At 37.4% G+C, this 26,229-nt stretch overlaps 2 protein-coding genes across 6 annotated transcripts in view; both read left to right on the forward strand.

Moving 5' to 3' along the window:
• Positions 1-23,260, forward strand: part of LOC135734156 (uncharacterized) — an 81,146-nt gene extending 57,886 nt beyond the window's left edge. The window contains exons 13-24 of one of the 5 annotated variants that reach the window (XM_065253041.1): positions 8,286-8,717; positions 8,801-9,235; positions 14,228-14,671; positions 15,775-16,230; positions 16,334-16,591; positions 16,670-16,924; positions 20,128-20,370; positions 20,505-20,762; positions 20,845-21,153; positions 21,229-21,477; positions 21,576-21,659; positions 21,908-23,260. In XM_065253041.1, coding sequence (XP_065109113.1) covers positions 8,286-8,717; positions 8,801-9,235; positions 14,228-14,671; positions 15,775-16,230; positions 16,334-16,591; positions 16,670-16,924; positions 20,128-20,370; positions 20,505-20,762; positions 20,845-21,153; positions 21,229-21,477; positions 21,576-21,659; positions 21,908-21,974 — 3,490 coding nt within the window. In that variant the 3' untranslated portion in view covers positions 21,975-23,260. The remainder of the gene's footprint in view (positions 1-8,285; positions 8,718-8,800; positions 9,236-14,227; positions 14,672-15,774; positions 16,231-16,333; positions 16,592-16,669; positions 16,925-20,127; positions 20,371-20,504; positions 20,763-20,844; positions 21,154-21,228; positions 21,478-21,575; positions 21,660-21,907) is intronic. The other 4 variants (XM_065253043.1, XM_065253042.1, XM_073813761.1 and 1 more) reach the window with 4 other exon arrangements.
• LOC135733691 (nucleotide-binding oligomerization domain-containing protein 1-like) lies at positions 1,647-8,127 on the forward strand. The gene is made up of 4 exons (XM_065252487.1): positions 1,647-1,664; positions 5,408-5,756; positions 6,012-7,653; positions 7,770-8,127. Exons 1-4 carry the CDS (start codon positions 1,647-1,649, stop codon positions 8,125-8,127), a joined length of 2,367 nt encoding a protein of 788 aa, XP_065108559.1.
• Positions 23,261-26,229: the final 2,969 nt, after the last annotated feature.

Below are 26,229 nucleotides of genomic sequence, written 5' to 3' on the forward strand. Positions count from 1 at the left end.
AGTGTTCAATTTCATCTTGTTGCATTGTTCGTATTCTAGTTTACATTGTAAATAAACCTACAGGTAAATCAGCTAGACTGGCACGAGCGTTAAACATATAGAGGTCAACTGGGTGAGGTGTGCACTTTGAGAATGCTTTAGTATGGTGGTTTTCAAAGTTTTTGTCAGACGAACCCCCTTGTACTAAATTATTTATTTGAAGTAGGCTAGCTGACATTTTAAGTTAATTTTTCTATCATTAATACCAATTTTTTTTTCATTCGTTTAAATTTTTATTCAGTAGTATTTTACATAGTTATACACAGTTAATATTAACTTACTTTTTTTGGACTTTCATCAAGTAACTTCTTTTATTGCTACATAACGTATTTGTAGTGTACATTTTGTATGAGCTATCCTAGTGTGAGGTAGTGGTCAGACATCCAGATTAAACAAATAAAATATATATTTTGTGTAAGTGTTTATTTTTAGATTATTTTAATTTTCAAATGTATTTACATTTTATTATTAAATTGTAATTCATTGTTTTTATAAATTCACGAAGCCCCTGCAATTCCCTCGCGAACCACCAGGGGCTCACGAACCCCAGTTTGGGAAACCCTGCTTTAGTACTTTATGGGGCGGTTTCCCGGACAGGGATTAGACTAGTCCTAGACTTAAACACTTTTAAGAGCTCTCCAAACTGAAAATAACTTGCACTGACATATCTTAAAATACATCAGTGCCCTTTGTTTTACCTCAAAATGCACACAGGTAATGTTTTTAGTAAGGCATGTTTGTTAAAACTAGTTATATTTCCTAATTAAACTAAGGCCTAGTCCTGGATTAAGCTAATCCTGGTCCGGGAAACCGCCCCTATGAATTCAAGTAAATGAATTAAATATGTTTTCATTTGCACTTTTTCAGGCATTATAACAGATGTTTATTTCAGTCATATAGTATTTGTTAAATGTGAAGGCGCGTTTTTGAACACATTTTAACCAATTCTTGCTGAATGAAGAAGTGCAGTATTGCATATTGTACAGTATGCTTGAAGTTAGTGATGGTTAAAGCCTTGTGAAGCACCGAGGGTCTCCCCTCAGCTGTATCACACAAAAGTTCATTACTCAAAGCTTTTCAACATGGTGCACACTAACGACATCTTGTGGTCAAAAGGTGAACAGTTGCTGTTTCAGATTACCTATTTTTTGTTTCGTGAAAACGACAAAAGCAACGTGGTTTTGAAGAAAATGTTTCTTAATGTGTTAGTATGCTATAGGGAACAAATGATTAACCCTATAACTGTAACCCCCCCCCCTTTTGAGTGGGGGGGGGTGAAAAAGTGATCTGCACGTTCAAATTACTATAACTCTGGCATATTTGGATCTAGAAGCAAAATCTTGGTCTCTTTTTAAAGAAGACAATTTATAGTTTTACACTGAGGTGTTTGAAAAAAAATAGTTATACCAGTTTAAATTTATTTGAAATAATAAAAATAATGCAATAAAGTATATACTCTCTAATCAAATGTATATAAAATGTTTAATGTTGTACTCTCAAAACACCACAACAATAAAGACACAAGTCTCAACTAGTTCTGAACCAAATTTGAAGATATAATAACAAAAAATGAAGTTTCTGTTACACTTTTAGTGGATTTACCAACCATGGCCAAGGTGTCAACGGTTAGTTGCATTATCTTGTCACTGCGTTGTTTTTAATGCAAAAAGGTTTTGAAATATGAAAACTACATTCTTAGAGCTTTCCAACGATATATAGGTTGTCAAGAGTTTTGAAGATTCATAGATTCATTTGAAGAATATTAGAATTATGAATATAAACTAATTCATACTCCTACGGGGTCAGTGACAATTCACAAAATGACTGTTGCTACAAATTTTCATCATCAAATGGCTTTGAAATATGAAAACAACATTCCTAGAGCTTTCCAACAATATATAGTTTGTCAAGATTATTTCAAGTTTATAGGGTATTAGTGTTAAAAATATATAATCATTCATATGCATTCCTATGGGGTGAGTGACATTTAACAAAATGACTGTCACAATACAAATTCTATCATCAAATGGCTTTGAAATATGAAAACTACATTCCCTGAGCTTTCCAACAATATATAGTTTGTCAAGGTTATTTCAGTTTAATGGGATATTTACAAATAAATATGTAAATACACCTTGGGCCCATCTGTTGGCCTGCGACATTTTAGAAAATAACTCCTACTGCATTTTTTTTTTCAAAATGGTGTTGAAATATAAAAACTACATTCTTAGAGCTTTCCAACGATATATAGTTTGTCAAGATTGGTGTAGGTTTAGACTATGAAATTATTGTTTTAAATATGTAATGCCAAACGTCCCACCTGTGGGACAGTGACTGTTATAGAATGAACTTAAGAAAAAATAATAAATGGGAAAAATTTACTTGTATAGAAACATTTGTATGAATCTGCTTTGATCAATACATGCAGCCTTATTTACATAAACTTTAGACTTAGTCCTAAGCCTATGAGTTTTTTTTTTTTTTAAGTCTATGAGTTCATAGGCAAGGCTCATGTAGGCATAATCAAAATAAAAAATAAAAAATTTTAGGATGGTGAAGTGCTTATGAACTGGGTGATAAAAGTGCTTGTGATCTACCGATGTGCATGACACTCAAAACCTGCGCAAGGGGTTCACTGTGAGATGTTTTTTGATACAAGCTTCGAAGCCTCGGCGCAGAATGTCACATCACTACTTAAAGTCGCCATGAGACGGAAGTAGCGATTGTCTTTTTTTTCCCCATGGTGACGTACATCCAGTAAAACCGGCTTCTGAAATGAAATAGTTAAGGGGTGGACTTGAATTCGTCTATCGAGATCTGATTGGATCACTTGATGTTGGGTCGTGTTGATAATTGCTGCAATCTTTTCCCAGACCTGCCATACCATAAGAACGGAAGTATAGAGAGATTAGGATTGGTCGAGTTCATGCTGCACAGACTGATCGGCGGCTGAAACCAGCATTGTCATATTATAATGATAACAATTTTTTACATTTACAAAGCAAAGTTTGTATTATCTACCGACAAATTCAGACCTTAATATCTCTTGCACCTCATCTTTCTTCTTCACTTTTATTTCTCTGTTTATTTTATTTTTGTAGCTGGCAGCTTTGGTGATGCAAGGCCAACAGTGATAAGTTACGTTGCTACGTAGCGTAAGTAATTTAACCTTATCAAAGAACCTAATAAAATATGAAAATAAAAATTCCCAAATATTTAATAAAGACTATTGTGTATTGCACGCAACATACATGTTTTTTTTTATTTTGTTTTTAATGACCCGCTCTGCAATAAAGTGACAACTTTACCCGCCCCGCGCTCGCTGCCATGTTGTTTGTGTATCTCTATGGCAAACCCGCGGGGGAGGGCTGAGCCCACTCGGAACAACGGGAGCCCAGAGGGGAGTTTTGGCGGATGTTAAAGAGGAAACCGATTTAATTCAAACAAATCGATGTTAAACTACACATTCGAATTAATCGATAAAATCGATTTATCGCCCAGCCTTACTATATCGTTTATACAGTATCCGCATACATCATACAAGCGCTAAAGGGTCGTTCACATTATAACGATAACTATAACGCTAACTATAACGATAACTATATTAGCGTCCACATCACCGAACGATACGTTTACGGCATGCTAATTCGCTCACAGCACTCGCGCAAAATAACTTGCCTTTAATATTGCTTGTAATAATAACTTGTGCAGATGTCCTCAACACGTTGCGTTTTGCGTAACTCTAAACAGTGAATCTAATAGTTTGTGTAATCTCTTACCTTTTGGCATAAGGGTTGGTTAATAAGAATAAAAAGCATTACATAGTCACTTTTCACTGCAACTGCAGGTAATTTTCTCTTTAATATAAAATGATTTTCAAAACAATTTATTTTTATAGTTATCTTTATAATGTGAACGGCCCTGAATTCCCTACCTAGCATCAATGCCAGACCTATTGTGTTCATATAGTTATTAATACTAATTTAATAACCGTCTCAATTTATGGCAGCTTATTTGAAAAAGCAGTTTCAGCCACTGCTTACAGCTATATGTGATCAAATTATGGGGACAGACTTTGCTGTGAGGTGACATTAAGTTATCTAAAAACTGAAATGTTTTCTACATGTGATAAAATGATGGGAACAGACTTTGTTGTGAGGCATATATCCCTAACGTTACCTGTGGTAAAATGATGGGGACAGACTTTGCTGTTGGGAGTCTCTCCTTCGCTGGTTCAACTCCTCTGTCTCCTTCCTTTCATGTTTTCTGACAGTCGGTATCGCATACAAACTAATTCCGGGGTTCTTATTGCTGTTTTTAGAACAGCCGTATATTACACCACACACCATCGCGCTGTTTAAAAAAATTACATCTATAATACCATGGACAATACCGACGCTGCCTCCCTTGTCAATTGGCAGACTGACAGTTGTCATGGTTTCTATGTCAACAAAATGGCCGCCGTGAACATTGATGACGTAGATCGAATAACTCCAATATGCAAAAACAACGCTATATTTGTGGTGCTTATACTTTTCCTTTTCATTTCTTAGAATTTGGTCAGTTCTTTGTTTTCACAGGTTTGGAATTGTATTCAAAATTATATACAAAAATGTATGTGATTTTTGATTTTGCTATTAGCGCACAATTATATGTGCTGCTTCTGTGGCAGTTACATTTAGGCTCCATTTTACTTGTATTTTACTTTTGAATACATTTACTTTATTTTTACATTTTCATTTTGGACCTGTCGGGTCGCGGTCCTGTAGTTGGAGTGAAAACTACAAAAACTTGCTTTATGGCAGACCTACAATCCAATCAGAGCCAGCTGAGCTATGCTGCAGTAGGCTAAATTATTTACGACAGTGGTAATGGACAATTACGCTTCTAACCTGTAGGGGGATCAGAGAGCAAAAACTCTTTAGTGTTGCTTTAATAATTTGACATTTCATTTTCACTACAATCTCAAGGCAAGATTTAAGATATTTATAATGATATGTATTATTAAAACACCAGAGAAACATGATAAACCAGTGAAACCATTATGAGAATAAAAACTAGAAAACAGGAATATTTTGTTATTCTTTGATATAAAGCTTATGTTTTATCTTTTAATGTTGTGTTTATTGTTGTTGAATGTTTATCAATGATGTATTTTGTACCTTTGAAGATATTTTGAAAAATTTAAGCACACAGTTGACAGTACCAACTGAATTCCATCGTATTTGTTTTCCTATTATGGAAGTCAATGATTACAATCAGCTGTGAGCTTACCATCATTTATCAAAATATTATTTTGTGTTCATCAAAAAAGAGATTCATGCAGGTTAAGAAAAAACCTTTCGTACTTTTGTCTTTTGTACTTCAGACTGGAAAGACCTGCAGCATGGCCTGTGCACAACAATCTGCTGCTGAGTACCTGCAAACATGCAGGTGTAAACTGGTGACTCATATGGAAAATTATCCTCTCATCATTGAGAATCTTTATCAGCAGAAGGTTTTCAATGATCATGATGTTGATGCTTTCAAAGCAGAGAGGACAGAGTTTGATAAAGCCAGATGTATACTGGACTGGGTCATTAAGAAAGGGCAAAAGGCCAGTTATGAATTACTCAGGATTTTGGATTTCACCCGGAGGAGGACTCTACATCCTGATTTACATCACTGGATAAGTTGTTTTTCTTTCAGGGAAGATGCAGACACTGTATACTTACTTGGTAAGTAGATTAAAGGAATACTTCACCCTAAAAAGAAGATTTGCCCAAATCGGACACTATTTAATGCCATTATAAAGCTAGGAAGAGTCAGGATATTATTTAATGTAACTCTGATTGAGTTCGGCTAGGATGACATGAGAGTAAATTGAGAGAGTTTTCATTTTAGGCTGAACTATTCCTGTAATGGAAATATTTAATAAAATCAGTGATAAAAAACATGTTTTATAAATATTTTACATTTCTTTGTCATTTTAGGGACAAAGCCCTGTCAAAACTACCAGATACAGCTGAAGAAGAAAGCAGAAGATATCCTGAAGAAACAGTGGCAACAGAACGGCAAATATCTGCAAAACAAGAAAGAAGCAAACTTCATTTACGTACCTCTTGTTCTAGAGACAGACGCTGTGGTGAAAACTGCTCACTGCAAAATAAAAACAAAGTGTAAAAAATTTAGAAAACTGCGTCCCAAAAAGCTGCGATCTTACATCCCTGATAAACAAGAAGCACTTACACCCGAAGATCTGCTGAAGTGGAAAGACAAAAACATCCTGCTGATTGGTAAACCTGGAATAGGAAAGACAACAGTTGTCCAGCAGATACTGAAAACTTGGACAGATAAAGATGATAAAGAGCCAGACTACATGTTTTACTTTGATGAAAGTGTTTTGTCTCACAGTTCAAACCTGGTGAACTTAGAATCCTTTTTGTTTGACATGAATTTAAAACCAAATGAGAAAGACAGAAAAGAAATATTTCAAGATATTGAAGAAAACTCTGAGAATGTTGTCATTGTGTTTGATGGTATCAGTTGTTTTCACAAACATTTCATCCTGAAGAAGATCATGAACCGTGAACTTCTACCCGAGGCAAAGATCATAATAACATGCAGATCAGAGCTGGAAGATGATCCTCTTTATTCTGACTGGTGCTCACACAAAGTGTATGTTCAGGGATTCAGTGAAGAGTCTATCAGAAACTACTATCAGATGATGTTGGGTCATAATCCTGATCTTCTGAATGTTGTGTTGAACAATCAAGAGCTGTTCAGTCTTAGCTATGTGCCAGTGTATGCGTTCATGACTGCAGTCTTCTTTCTCTTTAAAAATGACACCGAGCTCAAACATTCACACACAGTGACGGAAATGTACATCCACATCTTACGTGATGCTTTGAAGAAACATGGGAGAAAAACACTTGGACAAATAGATCAATATATAAGTGAGATCAAAGAGCAGCTTTATTTCATGATGAAAAATGCATTCAGTGAGACTGAGCAGAAAAGCCTGAACCTTCCAGAGATCAGCGGTGATCAAACAGACATTTGTTCTGTGTTTCTAAAAACGATCACAATAAGAGACAGTCCAACATCTGCAGTGACACACTGTGCATTTCTTCACAACACAATGCAGGAATTCTTCTCCGCTTTGTGGCTTCTCGGGAATCCGGATGAAATTGAGAAAGTCCTGAAACTCTGTCAGACTGAGGAGAATAAACACATGAGATATGTTCTTCATTTCCTCTGTGGACTTCTGGGTGAACATAACATCAAACTCCTCAAGAGTCTTTTCCCAGAGGATCAGATGAAGAAAACATCAGATTGGTTGATTAAGAAACTTTTGGACACTTTCCTTCAGCCTCAGAATGATGATACAGACATTGATCTTCTCTATGTGTGTCAGTGTTTGTATGAGCTTCAGTCATCTAAAGCTTGTTTAATGTTCCTGGAGAAGATGAACCATCAGCTGGAACCTGATGTGAATCTGGATCCTCATCAGTGTTGTGCTTTGTCTTATGTGATCAGTCAATCCAGAGATAAAGAGGTTTATCTGAATTTGGAGGACTGCACCGTCTCTGACACAGGAATGAAGTTGATTCTCTCCTGCTCACCAAAGATCAGGTACTGAGGAAAAATAATGTTGATTCACAGGGTTTTTCTTGTCAAAATTAGGTGGTACTTTGTGTACTCATTTTTAAATGCATGTCATATTCTTGTATTTGATTTCTGTATTACAGAATTAAACTTTGGGATGAACCACTAAAGGAAATAAAATGTTTACTACAGTTCTTCCATAAAGTATCACAGTGCAAACAGAAACAGCAGAAAGATGAAATTACAACATCTTGCTGTTGCACCTACTTTGATCCAAATCCCTATAAAAGACCAGATCTGAACCGAGCACTGCTGGATCTTTACTGTCATGTGAAGGACTATGAGACTCAAACAGGCAGGAGTTTCCTTCCAGCATTACAGTCAGTTTATATACAGTCAGCACCTCATGTCTGGATCATAAATCTCTCAGAGAGAAAGTCCTCCATCCTCCTGGAAGTGCTGAAGCTTCAAACAGAGAAGAAACCAGTAGTTAGAAACTAAGCTGATAGACTGCAGAGATGAAGAGAGTCAAGTGATGAGTTTACTTCACTGTCTGCCATACATCTCACAACTGAGGTACTGTTTTTATTTGATACATTTTAAAAGTGTAACACACATTGTGATATGTTTTAATATTTCTCATTTTCCTTTTCAAACAGATTTCAGTATAATGATACAAGCGCTGTGATCAAATGTGTGTTGAAACTCTTCATTAAAGCATCAGAAACTGAGGCACACACAGGAGATCAGATGCTAAAACTGTTGACATCAGTCTGCACATACCGATCTTTTCCTCATGAATGGATTAATGATGATGATGCTCAGAGTGATTTCCTGCTGGATCTTTGCTCACATGTGAAGGACTATGAGAGTCAAACAGGCAGGAGTTTACTTCCGGCATTACAGTCAGTTTATATACAGTCAGCACCTGATGTCTGGATCATAAATCTCTCAGAGAGAAAGACCTCCATCCTCCTGGAAGTGTTGAAGCTCCAAACAGAGAAGAAACCAGTAGAGCTGATAGACTGCACAGATGAAGAGAGTCAAGTGATGAGTTTACTTCACTGTCTGCCATACATCTCACAACTGAGGTACTGTTTGTATTTGATACATTTTAAAAGTGTAACACACATTGTGATATGTTTTAATATTTTTTATTTTCCTTTTCAAACAGATTTTATGTTGTTGATACAAGTGCTGTGATCAAATTTGTGTTGAAACTCTTCATTAAAGCATCAGAAACTGAGGCACACACAGGAGATCAGATGCTGAAACTGTTGACATCAGTCTGCACATACAGATCTTTTCCTTATGAACAGATTAATTATGATGCTCAGAGTGATTTCCTGCTGGATCTTTGCTCACATGTGAAGAACTATGAGAGTCAAACAGGCAGGAGTTTACTTCCAGCATTACAGTCAGTTTATCAGTCAGCACCTGATGTCTGGACCATAAAACTCTCAAAGAGAAAGATCTCCATCCTCCTGGAAGTGCTGAAGCTTCAAACAGAGAAGAAACCAGTAGAGCTGATAGACTGCACAGATGAAGAGGATGAAGAGAGTCAAGTGATGAGTTTACTTCACTGTCTGCCATACATCTCACAACTGAGGTATGAGACGCTACACTACATACACTTAATGCTCAAAACCATTATAAGAAATTATAAATATGTTTTAAAATGAATTTAATAAATAGATTAGTAGCCAGCAGTGATATCTGACAGAGATCAATTGATGTCTTTGAAAAGTTTTGTATGTGTTATGTGTAGTTGTGCTTGGAGTGTAAACTGAAGCTCACCTTTGGCTTTGGGATGAATTTAAAAGTCTTACCAAAATGTACATATCAGCAAAGCTTTTGAGGGGATGTCCATGATTTTAAGCTTAAAACTGGGGAAAAGAATGGGAAATAAATGATTTTGGAGAAGAATATTAGGCTGTCCTCTGTGTACATTTATCCTTATTGTCACGGATAAGCAACACGATGAGGCGAGAGGCGGATCCAAATGCAGTTTATTCCATAACACATAGGTAAACAGAGCAAAAACATGAACTAGAGAACACTAGGGACAGGCGACATCAAACAACGAACCACAAACAACGAATGAACAGGCAGGGTATAAATGCATGACAATGTCCAATCACAGAACAGAAACAATGAGTAACTCAGACAACAAACAAGGGGAAGAGCATGAGATCAATGAGAATCCATAGTAACAAACAAGGGGGCGGAGACACTAATCATCACAGGGAGAAGGGCATTCATGAACACAAGTCAAACATAGGTTGCACAGAGACATATGAATAAACCAAAACACAAATACATATTAACACAGGGACACCATGTTACATAGCCCCCCCTCAAAGGGGCGGCTTCCGACGCCCCACCAGAAAAACCCAAAGTGCATAAGTCCAGGTGGGCGGTGGAATGGAGGTGGACCCGGGGGAGGGATGGTGGGCCAGGACCATGAAAGTCCAGGGGCAAGGGCCAGGGCAGAGCCGCGGGCTGAGCAGGCAGCCAGGGCGGAGGAGCCGCGGGCTGAGCAGGCAGCCAGGGCGGAGGAGCCGCGGGCTGAGCAGGCAGCCAGGGCGGAGGAGCCGGCAGAGCAGGCAGCCAGAGCAGGCAACCAGAGGCCAGAGAGGGACTGGATCCCAGGGTGGTGCTGGTGGTATCAGGAACCTGGGTAGAGGGAGACAATAGAAAGAGGCCCTCAGGGCCACGTTAGATAGGGAAGGGAGTTCAAACTTGGCCATCTTGGACCAGGCAGTGAGAGCAAGGAGCTTGGGGACAGCCATCTTGGGACAGGCAGAGAGTTCAATACTGGCCATAGTTTTGATGACAATAAGGAGTCTCTGGGGCTTCGCCGTGACCACACTAGCTGACCAATGTGGCTCAGAGGACTCACTCGGCTCAGAGGGCTCACTCGGCTCAGAGGGCTCACTCGGCTCAGAGGGCTCAGAGGACTCACTCGGCTCAGAGGACTCACTCGGCTCAGAGGACTCACTCGGCTCAGAGGACTCAGAGGGCTCACTTGGCTCAGAGGACTCCCTCGGCTCAGAGGGCTCAGAGGACTCCCTCGGCTCAGAGGGCTCAGAGGACTCCCTCGGCTCAGAGGGCTCAGACCTTTTAGTCATGACAGCAGTGACACAGGTTCAAATCTTCTAGCCATGTGAGGGTGTTCGTGGGACTTGTGCTCATGAGTTTGAGTGATCTCCTGTAGAACTGGTGTGCCACAAGCAGAAAAAACATAGCACAAAGCCAGAGCCAACATGGAAGATTCACAGAGATTGTAAAGTTTAGGGAGCTCCGAGGGCTTTAGTAATTCAACTGGAACAAACGGTTTAAGTAGTTCACCGAATGTAGCTGTCTCATGTGATGTAGCAAACCTGCTAGCCTTAAACAGTTCCAATGAATTACTAGAAGATGCCACACTCGAAAATGACTCACTCACAGATGATTTTCTTAGAAATCTACTCAGGGAAGGTTCACTCGGAGATCTGCTCAGGAAAGGTTCACTCGGAGACTTGCTCAGGGAAGATTCACTCGGAGACTTGCTCAGGGAAGATTCACTCGGGGATTCACTCGGAGAAGATGTACTCGAGGAGAGATTCTGGTCGCTCGGACAGTGATCAGCGGGGTATCCATCAAACTGGAAATCAAGCAGCCGACCCGGGTTTTCACAGGATGAACCGGATCACCTAATGACTTGTGCACATGCTCAGACACGGCGGAAGTCATCTCGTGAGCGGGGTCGGACTAAACACAGGGAGACCTTGGGAAGCACGAGGGAACACAAACACGGGAGCGAGGAATTGCTGCTGGATCCTTATTTGGTTGTTCGTTCTGTCACGGATAAGCAACACAATGAGGCGAGAGGCGGATCCAAATGCAGTTTATTCCATAACACATATAGGTAAACAGAGCAAAAACCATAAACTAGAGAACACTAGGGACAGGCAACATCAAACAACGAACCACAAACAAAGAATGAACAGGCAGGGTATAAATGCATGACAATGTTCAATCACAGAACAGAAACAATGAGTAACTCAGACAACAAACTAGGGGAAGAGCATGAGAACAATGAGTATCCATAGTAACAAACAAGGGGGCGGAGACACTAATCATCACAGGGAGAAGGGCATTCATGAACACAAGTCAAACATAGGTTGCACAGAGACATATGAATAAACCAAAACACAAATACAAATTAACACAGGGACCCACGTTACACTTACAAGTACAATTCTGTCTGCATTATTTGTGTCCCCTTCAAAAATTGCTCTTTAGAAATGTCATTGTCCCCCCACTGTCAGATGGAATTTACACCCATGCCCAAGAGAATGGCATTTTATTAATCAAGAAAGAGAGGATCAACAAAATATTACATTGTAGTCATCGTATGGTTTATTTTCTATGAGCTTTTGGTTTTCTGTATTTTTTGTGCTTTATGGAATTAAACCCATATTCCTGGATACTCTGCAGTTTTTGTCTTTTGACAAATATTGTATCATTAAATACTGTCACAGATGTGTATGGAGAAAGACGAGGAGAAACATTAAAAGAGATTATATTCACTAATACTACAGTTGTGGCCAAAAATATTAGCACCCTTGGTGAATGTGACCAAATAAGGCTGTGAAAATTCACCTGCATTGTTAATCCTTTTGATTTTTCATTAAAAAAATTCACAAAAATGTATTCTTTTATTGGATAATAAGAATTTAAAATGGGAGGAAATATGATTATGAAATAAATGTTTTTCTCAAATTCACATTGTCCACAATTATTGGCACCCTTTTATTCAATACTTGTTAAAACCTCCATTTGCTAGTTTAACAGGTCTAAATTTTCTCCTATAATGCCTGATGAGGTAAGAAAGCACCTGACAAGAGTTTAGAGATCATTCCTTCGTCCAGAATCACTCCAGGCCTTTTAGATTCCCAGCTCCATGTTGTTGCTTCTCCTCTTCAGTTCACTTCTCTCATTTTCTGTGGGGTTCAGGTCAGAAAAGTGGAATGGCTATAGCAGAAGCTTGGTTTTGAGCTCAGTGACCCATTTTTGTGTTGTTTTTGAGGTTTGTGTTTTGGTTATTGTACAGTTAGAGGATCCAAACATGGCCCATTATAAGGTTTCTAACAGAGTCAGTGACTTACTGATTTTTTATCTGTTGGTATTTGATAGAATCCATGATGCCATGTATTTTAACAAGATGTCAAGAACCTCCAGCAGAAATATAGGCCCACAACATAAAAAACACAGCAGTATATTTCATTGTACACATGGGGTACTTTTTTTCTCTGTGTTTACCAAACCCATCTTGAGTGTTTGCTGCTAAAAAGCTCATTTTTTAGTTTCATCTGACCATAGAAGCCATTCCCATTTAAAGTTCCAGTCATGGCTGATAACAGAATATGCTTTAGTTTGTTTTTGAATGAGCTAGGAGAATTTTTCTTGTAACCCTCCCAAACAACATGTGTTGATGTAGGTTCTGTTTGACAATTTTTTAAAAGGTTTTCTGAACCAGAGGCTCAACAATTTTCTGCAAATCTTCAGCTGTGACCCTAGGAGAGTCTTTAGCTACTCAAACTCTCCTTCTCACCACACATTAGGACGATATAGGAACACGTCCTCTTCCAGGCAGTTTTGTAACATTTTCTGATGGTTGGAAATTCTTAATTATTGCCCTGATGATGGAAATGCTCATTTTCACTGCTCTAGCTCTTTTCTTAAAGCCACTTCACCAATTTGTGAAGATCAATTATCTTTTGCTGCACATCAGAAATATATTCTTTGGTTTTTCTCATTGTGATGGATGATTAAGGGAATTTAGGCTTTGTTTCCCCTCCTCTTTATATTTCTGTGAAACAGAAGCCAGAGCTGAATGATTTTGTGTTTACAATCATGTTGGATTTCTCAAAATTGTGAGTATGAATGGGAATATACTTCAGAGATATTTTACCAATAAGAATTTCTAGGGGTGCTAATAATTGTGTCCAACGAGTATTTGAGAAAAACATTAATTTCATAATGATATTTCCCCTCCATTTTAAATTGTTATTATCCAATGAAAGGATACATTTTTGTGAATTTTTTAAATAAAAAATCAAAAGGATTAACAATGCAGATGAATTTTTTACAGCCTTATTTGATCATATTTACCAAGGGTGCTAATAATTTTGGCCACGACTGTAAATCAATAAACAAGAAGACTGGCAGAGAATAACAACAATGACAGATACGGGTTCACACAAAACCTAAACAGGCAAGCATTTACATAAGACATTGATGATAACCGACCACATACTAAAACTAAGGCAGGAAATAAATACACAAGACTGATGATTACAAACCAAGACACAAGTGAAGACGATGAACAGAGGGGCAGGATTATGACAATAACTAAGCTGAGTTTCTTTTATATTTGGACAGTTAAATCAAACCTGCAAGGTCATTAAATGTAAATGTTGTGCAAATATCTCTTCTGGACATCACTTTTGTCCTCTACTGTGTGTGTTGCTGTTATTTGCTATACTGTATAATTGCATGCATGCTGTGTGTTATTACAAATAAAGGAGTTGTTTGGTTTTCTGTATTTCATCAGGTTTGACTGCAGTGATGATAAGACTGCTTTGAGGTTTCTGCTGAGGCTCTGTGATGCAGCTGTAAATAATGACAACAATACAGGAACAAATTTCATTACTCAGCTGTCATCTGTGTGCAGTTACAAAACCTTTCCTTATAATGAGGAATATTATGACTATGATGATTACATAAAAAAAACACAGAGGGATTTCCTGCTGGATCTTTACTCACATGTGAAGGACTATGCGAGTCAAACAGGCAGGAGTTTACTTCCAGCATTACAGTCAGTTTATCAGTCACCTGATGTCTGGATCATAAATCTCTCAGAGAGAAAGATCTCCATCCTCCTGGAAGTGCTGAAGCTCCAAACAGAGAAGAAACCAGTAAAGCTGATAAACTTCACAGATGAAGAGAGTCAAGTGATGAGTTTACTTCACTGTCTGCCATACATCTCACAACTGAGGTATGAGACGCTACACTAAATACACTTGATGCTCAAAACCATTATAAGACATTATAAATATGTTTTAAAATGAATTTAATAAATAGATTAGTAGCCAGCAGTGATATCTGATAGAGATCAATTGATGTCTTTGAAAAGTTTTGTATTTGTTTTGTGTAGTTGTGCTTGGAGTGTAAACTGAATCTTATCTTTGGCTTTGGGATGAATTTAAATGGTTTACCAAAATGTACATAGTACACATCAGCAAAGCTTTTGAGGGAATGTCCATGATTTTAAGCTTAAAACCTTGGGAAAAGAATGGGAAATAAATGATTTTGGAGAAGAATATTAGGCTGTCCTCTGTGTACATTTATCCTTACAAGTACAATTCTGGCTGCATTATTTGTGCCCTCTTCAAAAATTGCTCTTTTAAAATTTGATTGTCCCCCCACTGTTAGATGAAATTTACACCCATGCCCAAGAGAATGGCATTTTATTAATCAAGAAAGAGAGGATCAACAAAATATTACATTGTAGTCATCGTATGGTTTATTTTCTATGAGCTTTTGGTTTTCTGTATTTTTGGGCTTTATGGAATTAAACCCATATTCCCGGATACTCTGCAGTTTTTGTCTTTTGCCAAATATTGTATCATTAAATACTGTCACAGATGTGTACGGAGAGAGACGAGGAGAAACATTAAATGAGAATATATTCACTAATAATAAAACAATAAACAAGAAGACTTGCAGAGAATAACAACAATGACAGATACGGGTTCACACAAAACCTGAACAGGCAAGCATTAACATAAGACATTGATGATAACCGACCACATACTAAAACTAAGGCAGGAAATAAATACACACGACTGATGATTACAAAACAAGACACAAGTGAGGACGATGAACACACGGGCAGGACTATAACAATACCTAAGTTGAGTTTCTTTTATATTTGGACAGTTAAATCAAACCTGCAAGGTCATTAAATGTAAATATTGTGCAAACATCACTTTTGTCCCCTACTGTATGTGTTGCTGTTATTTGCTATACTGTATAATTGCATGCATGCTGTGTGTTATCACAAATAAAGGAGTTGTTTGGTTGTCTGTATTTCATCAGGTTTGACTACAGTGATGATGAGACACAACAAATGTCTACAGTGAAGTTTCTGCTGAGGATCTGTGATGCAGCTGTAAATAATGACATCAATACAGGAACAAAATTCATTACTCAGCTGTCATCTGTGTGCAGTTACAAAACATTCCCTTATGATGATGAATATTATGATGATTATGATTTTATTAAAATAAACCAGAGTGATTTCCTGCTGGATCTTTGCTCACATGTGAAGAACTATGAGAGTCAAACAGGCAGGAGTTTACTTCCAGCATTACAGTCAGTTTATCAGTCACCTGATGTCTGGATCATAAATCTCTCAGAGAGAAAGACCTCCATCCTCCTGGAAGTGCTGAAGCTTCAAACAGAGAAGAAACCAGTAGAGCTGAGAGACTGCACAGATGATGAGAGTCAAGTGATGAGTTTACTTCAATGTCTGCCATACATCTCACAACTGAGGTCAGTAGTGCATGAATGTGTTTGTCTGAAGTGATCGTGGATCATTGGTGATGTTTAGTTATTTATTTATCTGTTTGTTTTAATAAAGTCTTGTGTTTTTCAGTGGTGATAAGCGCTGTGTGTTAAGTCTGGTTAAACTGGTTCAGTTCAGAGAGAATCCAGATCTGGTGATGTCACTGTTTCAGGCTCTGGACTTCAATCTCAGTCTGGAAGGAAAATTACCCAGCAGCACCTGCAGGTTTGTGGGTGAAGTCTTACATCTGTCAGCTGATAAACTCACTTTCACTGTCAAACCTCAAGTCATCTCTCTCAGAGGAACAAGACTTCTCTTCAGACGCATCACAAACATACACACACTCAGGTAATGAACTGTTTTAAATATCTTCTTTTTATTTCTGTATATTTAACTATTTATATTCTGCATTGTTGTTGTTTTCAGGTTGAGTGGTTATATGGTATTGAGAATAGTGCGGGCATTGAGGTCTTCAGGGGTTGGAGCTCCTATCAGTGTAAATGAACTCTCACTTGATCTGAATGATAAACAGCGGTCAGAGATGGAGATGTCCAGGGTTTTGAGCAGTTTGTCTTCTCTTCTGAGACTTTGGACTGTTCGGTGTTTAAACTTGACTGAATGCAGGATGAAGTCTCTCTCTCTAACTCTCCTCTTGTGTCAGCAGAGCCCAGCGACTCTCAGGTCTGTGATTGTGTGATAGCTTTCAGCAGTGTTAATATTGAAATCATTGAATACAATGAGAATAAAAATAGTAATGGGTAATATGATATTATTTAATGTTTTAGTAATAAACAATTGTTACAACCAGAGGCGATTCTAGGGTTAGAGCTTTAGGGGTGCTGAGCACCCAATGAGCTCCGCTGCCACCACCCGCTCTTTTTTCCTACAGAAACCAATAATATGTCTATTGTAAAATAGCTATCATTTTAACATTGGTTCAACTAACGCCAAAATAAAGATTTTTTTGGAGACCTTTCAGGCATGAAAATGGGTCAGGGGTGAAAAAGATTAGAAGAATATTACCCCTCTAGGGTCCGGGAGCATGCTCCCCCTTAGAATTTTTTTTAAATAACATATTTTAAAGCATCAATCTGATTAGTTTTCAGATGCATTTTTTTTTTGCCAACCTTTTTATTTCTAATTAATGGTGAGCTAGCACATTTTTGCCATTAATGCCATATTAAAGTATCAGGACAAAAGGTGGGCTACACCAGCAGTGTGGGTATGGTTTTATGTGAATATACAGTGTATCGTTTTGCCTTTGTCAAAATGACAAATCTCCTAATTTATAACTTTTATGCCAACATATGGTAGGTTTATTAATAGTTTGTTAATTTGCAGCTTTTCTTTTAACAGTCCTTTAATTGCACCATTACCTTTACTATATGTCTAAAACAAAACACTTGTGACTCCTGCACTAAGGGTTAAAAACGTTATCCCCTTCATATTAATCTACATGTGATCAACTAAAAAAATAGTTATTGTCTAGTTTGATAGTCAGACAGTTAACTTACCGGTATATAGTGATATGTAGTTTGTTTTCACTCTGTTCCAAACGCCATGTTTTCATGACGACTGACCAGAAAAGACGCACGTGATGTCATGTTTACATGACTCCCGATTGTTAAAATAAGTCTCAAATTAACGATAAATCATACAATAAACTTTAACAACGGAGACACACGCATGCAACTACCCACTGAGACGCACTGCATGCGTCTTGCGGAAGAACATTGTAACCGGCGCTACTTCTCTCCGTTTAAAGGGCGTGTTGCAGGTTAACCACCACTGTCGATTAATGGGTACATAAATCACTCAAGATATGTGTATAATTTTTAAAATGTCTCAAAAATGGTCTTAAAGAACACTTTTTTTACGTTTTTGGTATTAACGGTTTTTTTACGCAATTCTGCGATGACGTCACGCTGGGGAGAAGTGGAGAAAGCCTCAGCCAGAGCCATAGAGATAGATGAGACATTTATTGCTGTTTAATACTTGCGTATACAATTTGGAAATCATATATACATCGTAGGAAATATATAATGTGTTATACTGCAAAGATACCATGCTAATTATTATTTATGATATCTGTGGAGATAAATAAAACTTCGCAAATCTGCTGATTTGATCCATTTATGTCCTGACCACCAGGCTAGAGATTTTTAAACATCCTTTATCCACACTTACTAGTCTATCAAATAATATCTCAAATATATTGTTTTGTGAAATGAAAGGATGCTTTGTTATATTGTTTATGCGATTATAACGAATCACACGATCATTTTATACGCAGCAGTCAGCAGCTGCAGCACACTCGGATCCGACCGCATACATACTGTAATAAACAGGCGTTCGGCGGCTTTTTACATCACGACAGACTATGCCATTTGAGGAGGAACCGCTCATTGTATTTTTATAAATCCTGTACATGTTTGGACCTGCCGAACAGGTTGAGCACTTTCATATACTTTGTTGAGCAGAGAGGCTGCACTTTGACCAGCGGGCTGCGGGAACCGGCGCACATCACGCCGCCAGACGGTGTTGTTAACTCGAAATGTATAACTGATGTATAATCAGATCGACCCACCGGGAAAGTCCCGACTCTCTCGATTGCCATTCCGCTACTGGCTGTAAGAAAGTGAGTGCGTTTGGGTCGCTGGTCCCCGCGAACAGATGTGACGTGCCTCACTCACCTTCCTGGATTAGAGACATGCTGCCAAAACCGTTTGTGCTGAAGATCGCATAAAGTTACACCCATTTCAGGCAGGATCATGGCAACCTCAAGCCAGCATGCACGAGTATGTTAATTGTTTGTTTACTTTCTACACGAAGATATGCTAACGTTATGCTATCTGGCTGTCTGCCTATCTCTCTATACTAGCCTATCCATCTGTCTGTCTGTCTGTCTGTCTGTCTGTCTGTCTATCTATCTATCTATCTATCTATCTATCTATCTATCTATTTATCTATTTATCTATAATCTGCGCTATCAGAACTGTACTTTACTTGTCTTTCTATAGTCATTCTCAATGCTCTCAATGCGGCTTTGGTAAATTCTCTCCCCAGCGTGACGTCATACAGTGCGTTGTGGGGGAAAGGAGAATCATTGCAAACCGCTGTACTTTTTCATACTTTTTCGGGTTTTGTGATACCCAACAACATAAAATACAATGGATAACACTTTAAATGGTTATTACACACAAGCAAGTTGCACAAATTCGTAAAAAAAAAAACCTGCAACACACACTTTAAGTCTATGGACGAGTCACCCAGGTACTTTGCTACTCCGCAGCGCGCGGGTACCCGCCGGACTAAAATAATCCGAAAATAAACACTTATTATACGTGTACCATGGTGATTCATTATAAGACAAAAACACGGCTTGAAAGATTGATTCGTGATGTACTCGCTCATTATAAACATAACGTAAACATTTTGTAAGATTAGAACAAAAAAGTTGCATCACAACACTTTTAACTGATTCTCACTCTGCGTGTGTTTCGCACTGAATGGTCGGGCTAAGCGATGCAGGTACAGAGAAGTAGAAGAAGAGGATGACACCATTTGCTAAGCGGTGAGGTTTTCATTTTCTACCTTATTATTCATTTTAAACCACAAACTACGGAGTATGTTTTGGACATTATTTAACCTGGTCAAAGACGAACGAACATTTTAGAATAATTAAATTTCTTGCCCCAAGTTTTAGGGGTGCTGAGCTCCTTTTTAGGGGTGCTGAAGCACCCCTAAAAAGGGGCTAGCCTCGCCCATGGTTACAAGTGTAAAACTTAAGGGATGATAATATATAAAATTTGCAGTATAGACGTACAATATTCATGCTCAGCAGCCACACCGAATAAACAAAATAAATCTCTTTGTGTGTTTAGACTCTCTAAAGAAATTTTCCAGACGCTGGCTGAATGTGTGTATGAAGCTCAAGAAGAGGAAGTGACTCTGTGCTTCCTACAGAAAATGGGCGGAGATTTGACTTCCTGTTCCTTCCCCTGGGAAAAACTTCACTATTTCCTGCAGTGTGAAATTCCATCAATCATTCTTAACCTTAAAGAAAGAAACACGACACTCAACATCAGAGAAATACTGCCATTTCTCAACAAGATTCACTTTCAGCGGTAAACATCACACTGAATCTTCAGCTTACAGAAAAGCCAAAAAAAACCTTAATGTGCTCTAAAAATATTTAAATAGTATTTACACATTTAATCTGATTTATAATAAATGATCATATATGTTTGTGTGTTTACAGGATGAGCTCCACCTTCATGTTGTGTTTAATCCTAGAGATCTATGAGTCGAGATCTTCAGTGTTTGTGTTCAGTCTGTTGAGTTCAGTGAAGAACTGCATTAACCTGCAGAGCAGATCGCTGGACTCTGTTCACTGCGCAGCCCTGCGCTTTATACTGCAACACTGCACTGCAGTTACACTCAACATGATGTGGACCTCCATACCAGAGGAGGAGCTAGAGAGCATTCAGACTCTCTTCAGTCACGTCTCCTGCCTTAGGTCCTCTCTCTATGTAGTAACAAATGTTATTTTTATTGTTATTACCAGAAGTTGTTATGAATGAGTTGTTGTTTGTTTTCAGTGTTGACAGACGGCTGTTATTGAGAATGATTCACTGCTGCAGTTCATCTGATGTCCAGCAGGAGGCGTCAGTGGTTTTGCTCTCTGCCCTGCAGCACAAACTGGACTTCACCTGTGGTTCAGCACTGGACCTGACAGAAAACACACAGACTCTACAACTGACTGCTGAAGACTGCCGTGTGATATCTGCAGTCATTCAGAGAGCTTATAAAGATACACAAACCCTCACACAGCTGAGTCTACACGACTGTGAGATTAATACAGCTGGAATCCATCAACTCTTCTCAGTTTTACACTCTGTTAAACTCCGGTGAGGAAACATCAACACATATCATTCATACACAAGCACAGATACACAAATAAAACATCTCTGTCTCTCTTTCAGCTGTGATAAATCGATCCTGCTTCAGTTTCTCTCTCATGTGGGTCCTGGGGAAGCTGAATCTCTTTCTCAGGCTCTGGGTGAAGAAGTGGATCTCAGTCAGACTCAGCTGGACCTGCAGGTCTGTAGAGGACTGGCGCTGGTTCTGGATCATTCTGAAGGTCTGACAGAACTGGATCTCAGTCAGTGTCATCTAACTGATCAGAGTCTGGATCTCCTGCTGCCAAACCTTCACAAAGCAGAAATCATTGAGTGAGTGAAAGACAGAGAGAGAGATTGTCAACATTAAGCATTGAGTGTCCTGTAATATTTATTGTGTTTCTGATGATTTTTGTTTATCTGTTTTGTAGTTTTAGTGGCAATAACATCACTGATGCTGGGGCACAGAAAATCTACAATATCCTCTCTCAATACAGTAACATAAAGACAGTAAGGTGTGTGTATCACACTTATATGAAGTACGAAAGTATATGTTACAAACAGTTTGTATAGCACGCAGACTGAAAATAAATGACGAAAATGAAATTATTAAATTCTCTGTGATCGGTTACAGTACTAAGCAGCTTTGTGTATATTACAAGTCAAAAGTCTGTACATTTTAGGATGTTTCTAAGGGTTTTTTATGATAATGATTGTGTGTTGTGGTTGTAGCTGATATAATCTTGTGTTTGTATCTCTGTAGGCTCTTCAACAACAGAATTGAATCCAGTGAGATCCTCTATAGAGACCCACGATTTGAGATCTGGTGATGCCAAAAAATGTCTATTTTGGCTGGAATATATGAGCCAGTTCTGCATAATCAAGATATTAAGAGTTGTGGGTACTGATAAGGTAACAGGTGTCAAAACTGTAGTCGTTGAGATTTGTGATCACATTTATTTGGACTTTGTTTATTGCTGGTTTAAGGGAACATTATTTTTACTTAAATGCTATCTTTTATTTAAATTCTATCATTTATTTTAATCTTTTAGGTGTTAAGAATAGGTATAGATGTTAATGCAGATTTATTGCATTGCTTGTAAGTTGATGACTTCACCGTGTTGGTGAAGCAAGGTCAATGTTTATTAACACTTGTGCATTGTTCAAATTCACTACCCTTTCGGGTTGTTCGTGTACAAAACGGCCACTAAATTAAACGGCTGTTAAAATTTATCAGATTAATATTTTTTTCTATTTTTTTTTCATAAATCTGTTAATCAACATCGGAACTGATCAAAACTACCAAATGTTTGCAAAATTTCATGATTTTAACTCTTAAATGGCCAAGTTCATAAGTGGTGTCACTAATTTGGGGGGAAAAACACACAAATTGACAGATTTTCAATATAAAAAGTGTTTTTTGACTAGATTTTTTTTACCTTCTTGGGCATGCCAAAGATCTGTAAAAACATTGGCTTTGATGCATTTTTAGTTTTTGTGTAGCATCGGTTTATATTTGTGGTTTTTTTTCATCAAATCAGTGACACCACATATAAATTTGGCAATTAAGGAGTTAAAATCATGGAAATTTTGTAAGCATTTGGTAGTTTTGATCAGTACTGAGGGTGATATATTGTTGAGTTTTTGAAAAATGTCAAATCATTTTTCTCAAAATATGTGTCAATATAAGATTTGTCACCAAAAATCATTCCATTTGCTGAAACACAGAGAAAGTTGTGGCCAGGTTAAGACATAAAAAAACAAAAATGGCCTCAACAACCCATAAGGGTTAAGATCCCTTTCAGGCATTTTGGATCAGTGATAGTCAAAAACACAACAGACCCATACAGTAAATTAAAAAAAACTGCATATATATATATATATATAAATATAATAATTAAAATTTCCTTAAAAGTATCCTCAAGGCCATTTAACAGCCAAATAGCACAGAGGATAAACGAGTAGTTATATCGGTTACTTTTCACCTTTGCAAGTTTGTAAGACGTTAAGTTTCCGATTTGCCGTTTTTATCTTATTATTTGCAATAGTGTCATTATGTAGTATTTCTATAAGGATGTGGTGTTGTTTTTTTATGAATGTAATCAATAAAGGTTTATCTTTAGAGCTAATAAAGATTTTGTAATCTTTTTTGGGTGACTTTTCTGCTCATGATGTGCTTTTGGAGACTAAGACGACAACACAAAACGTTACACACACAACAAAAACATTTGAATAAAAGTATGATCGAGCAAAACCCATACAACTTTCTTTTAAAACAGATTGTAAAAGACATTTAAATAAGAAATGAGACGGGCTACCCTACCGAGGATCCATTACTTGCGTCACCTGCTTTTCTTGCACACTGCTTTTGAAAACAGTTAGACACAGCAGAGACATTTCATTCAGACTTTTTAAAACATTTATTTTTTTAAGAATATGTTTTAAATTAAACTACACCAGCGGTATATAAAATAAACCAATCTTTAAAATATACTAAAGTAAAAACAACATACAGCTTGCATCAGTAATATTATTATTACAAAAATATTTTTACAGTAAAACAGTGATTTTAAAACTGAAGTATGATTTTAAAAACATACTTTTGATTAAACATTTTTTATGCTTGCTGAGTCAATAACAAAATCTGTCCTGTAGAGGGAAGCAGAGATTTGTGTATAGTAAGAGTCCAGATACTCTACTCTGTTAGTCTGAGATGATAGATTGATTGATTAGATGGACGGGTGTATGGATGTTGTGGACTAAAATAAAATCCCAAAATAGAGAGGTGTTTGATTTAACAATATTCTAGACAGAACTATTTATGAATGAATTCATAGGAATGGATGCTTATATTGTCCTCTTCGGGGTTTACAGAGATGCCTGTTGCCATGACGATTTTATTTGAAACAATCTCAGCTCATTTTCAATTGGACATTGAATGTCTCTGTGTGACAAGTGTGTGACAGTAGGACGAGTGTAGAGTGTGAGTTAGTCTTATTTAAAAGCATCACATTTTTATTTGATTTAGTAAAATAACTGATTTTAGAGTTTAAAGCATACAAGCAAGATAAATTAAGTACGATAAATTACTCTATTTATTATAATATCAGTGATATTAAAATTGAAGCAGAATTTAGTTTAATAGTGATTTAAGCTTATAGTAATATATTTCCTGGCATCAATATGGAGAACATGATGGGAGTCATTTACATCAAGAGTAACAGAGAAAAACCAAACTGATGTGAGTTATTCATTTCTCTGTAGCACAATGTCATAACCAGACAAAAGCCTCCTGGTTTTTATGCAAATGGTCTGCTTCTAGACAATGATCAATTGTAGAAAGAGACAAATCATTAAAGGCGGTCAGAAACTGGAAGCTTAACATGTTTTATAGTTATTTGGCGTATGTCGAATAAAGACTTATAGTCTTTAAACATCCCATCAACCAGTGCATGCACTTACACTGTACAAAATATGAAATTTAAATGAATTATATTTTTTATATTTTTAAGTCCCATCTTAATATATATAAATTGAATTTATACATTTTTATGATCGTATCAATTCTCAGCAATGTCTTGTCTCCTGTTTCTTTTTCTCGCCTAATTTCTGCTAAACTAAAATGAATGAATGCGATTTCATGTGGATTGTAATACTGTAAACAATTGTCATCTTGTGATATTGGCTAACACATCATCACGTGGACTTGATTTTTATATAAGTTTGGATTCTGTTTATAACCACACTGTAAAAAATATCATATCAACATAATTTGTTAAAGGCGGAGTCCACGATTTCTGAAAAACGCTTTGGAAAAGGAAGTCGGGCCGACTACCAAAACACACTTATGCCCAATCAGCAGTAAGGGGTGTGTCTACGACATCATTGCCTGATTTGTGTATGTGTGGGGCGGGTCTATCAAAAGAAGGTCCAGATTCTATTGGGGTAGGGGCGTGATTGTTTAGGTGATTTCAAATATCAACATTGGCTTTCAGAGATCATGCACCCTACCTTTTAGTTAAAGTTATATAAAAAATATAAGTTAAACAATTTCAACTTGTTGTAAGTTAAAAAAGTAGGTTGAACTGACTTAAGTTGTTTAAACTTCATGCTGCATTTAATTTAGTGTTCAAGGAGTGTGTTTATGCGTGCGCATGTGCGCTTATAAATATATCATTGCGTACATGCGATTTGCAGGTGGTGTTCTTATCTTCAGCCCCAAAGTCAGCATATGATTCCGGCCCGGATCAGCAATGGATCTGGGTCGACGTCGGCAGGTCTGGGTGGTTCCAGCACATATCTGATCCAGAGTCATTTTTCCCTTTCTTTGCCTCTAGCTAGTTTCAACATAATTTATTGTGAGTATTTAGTCTTTAGCTCTAAAAGCAAAGAGGCTCTTTAATAAATTATTCAGTTTCTTTATTGACCTGCTGAAGTCCTGACCAATCTTCTGTCATGATGGGCTTTCTAAACTCTCTCAAAAACCAGCAGGTGTCTGAGCTCAAACTGTCTTTTCATGTAATGTGTCTCTTATGAAAATTAAATTAAAAAACATGATCACAGCAACAAACATGAGGTCGTTCTCAGGTCATCTTTATTAAATATTAAACAGATCTCTAGAATGCTTGATTTTGATTAGGTTGACCAATGAACAATGTATTTTTTTGTATAATTACTGGTAATCTTTAAAGGTATTGCGGAGGATTTTCTATTTCCGGGTGGATCATCAAGACTATTGGTCCTCCTAGTTGTCAATCAAGAGTGTTGCGCAATTGCATTTTTTAAAAAAGTGGAGAAGGCGGTTATTTTCTAAAATTTGAGAAAATCCTCCGCTATACCTTTAAATAATATACAGTAATGCATGGAAACATATCAGCACTTATTGGGTCAGTTTCCCAGACAGAGCTTAAGTCTTGGCCAAGACTTAAATGCTTGTTTGAGCTGAAAACAGCTTAAACTGACATATCTTAAAATAGGCTATATTAGTGCCATTGTTTTGTCCCAAGATGCAGTCTTTTTTTTGTAAGGTAATACCTTAATCTAAACCATGTCTGGAGATCTGCCCCATTATTTTAGAATAGTTTA

This window comes from Paramisgurnus dabryanus, chromosome 3 (genome assembly GCF_030506205.2).
Source record: "Paramisgurnus dabryanus chromosome 3, PD_genome_1.1, whole genome shotgun sequence".
NCBI lineage: Eukaryota > Metazoa > Chordata > Actinopteri > Cypriniformes > Cobitidae > Paramisgurnus > Paramisgurnus dabryanus.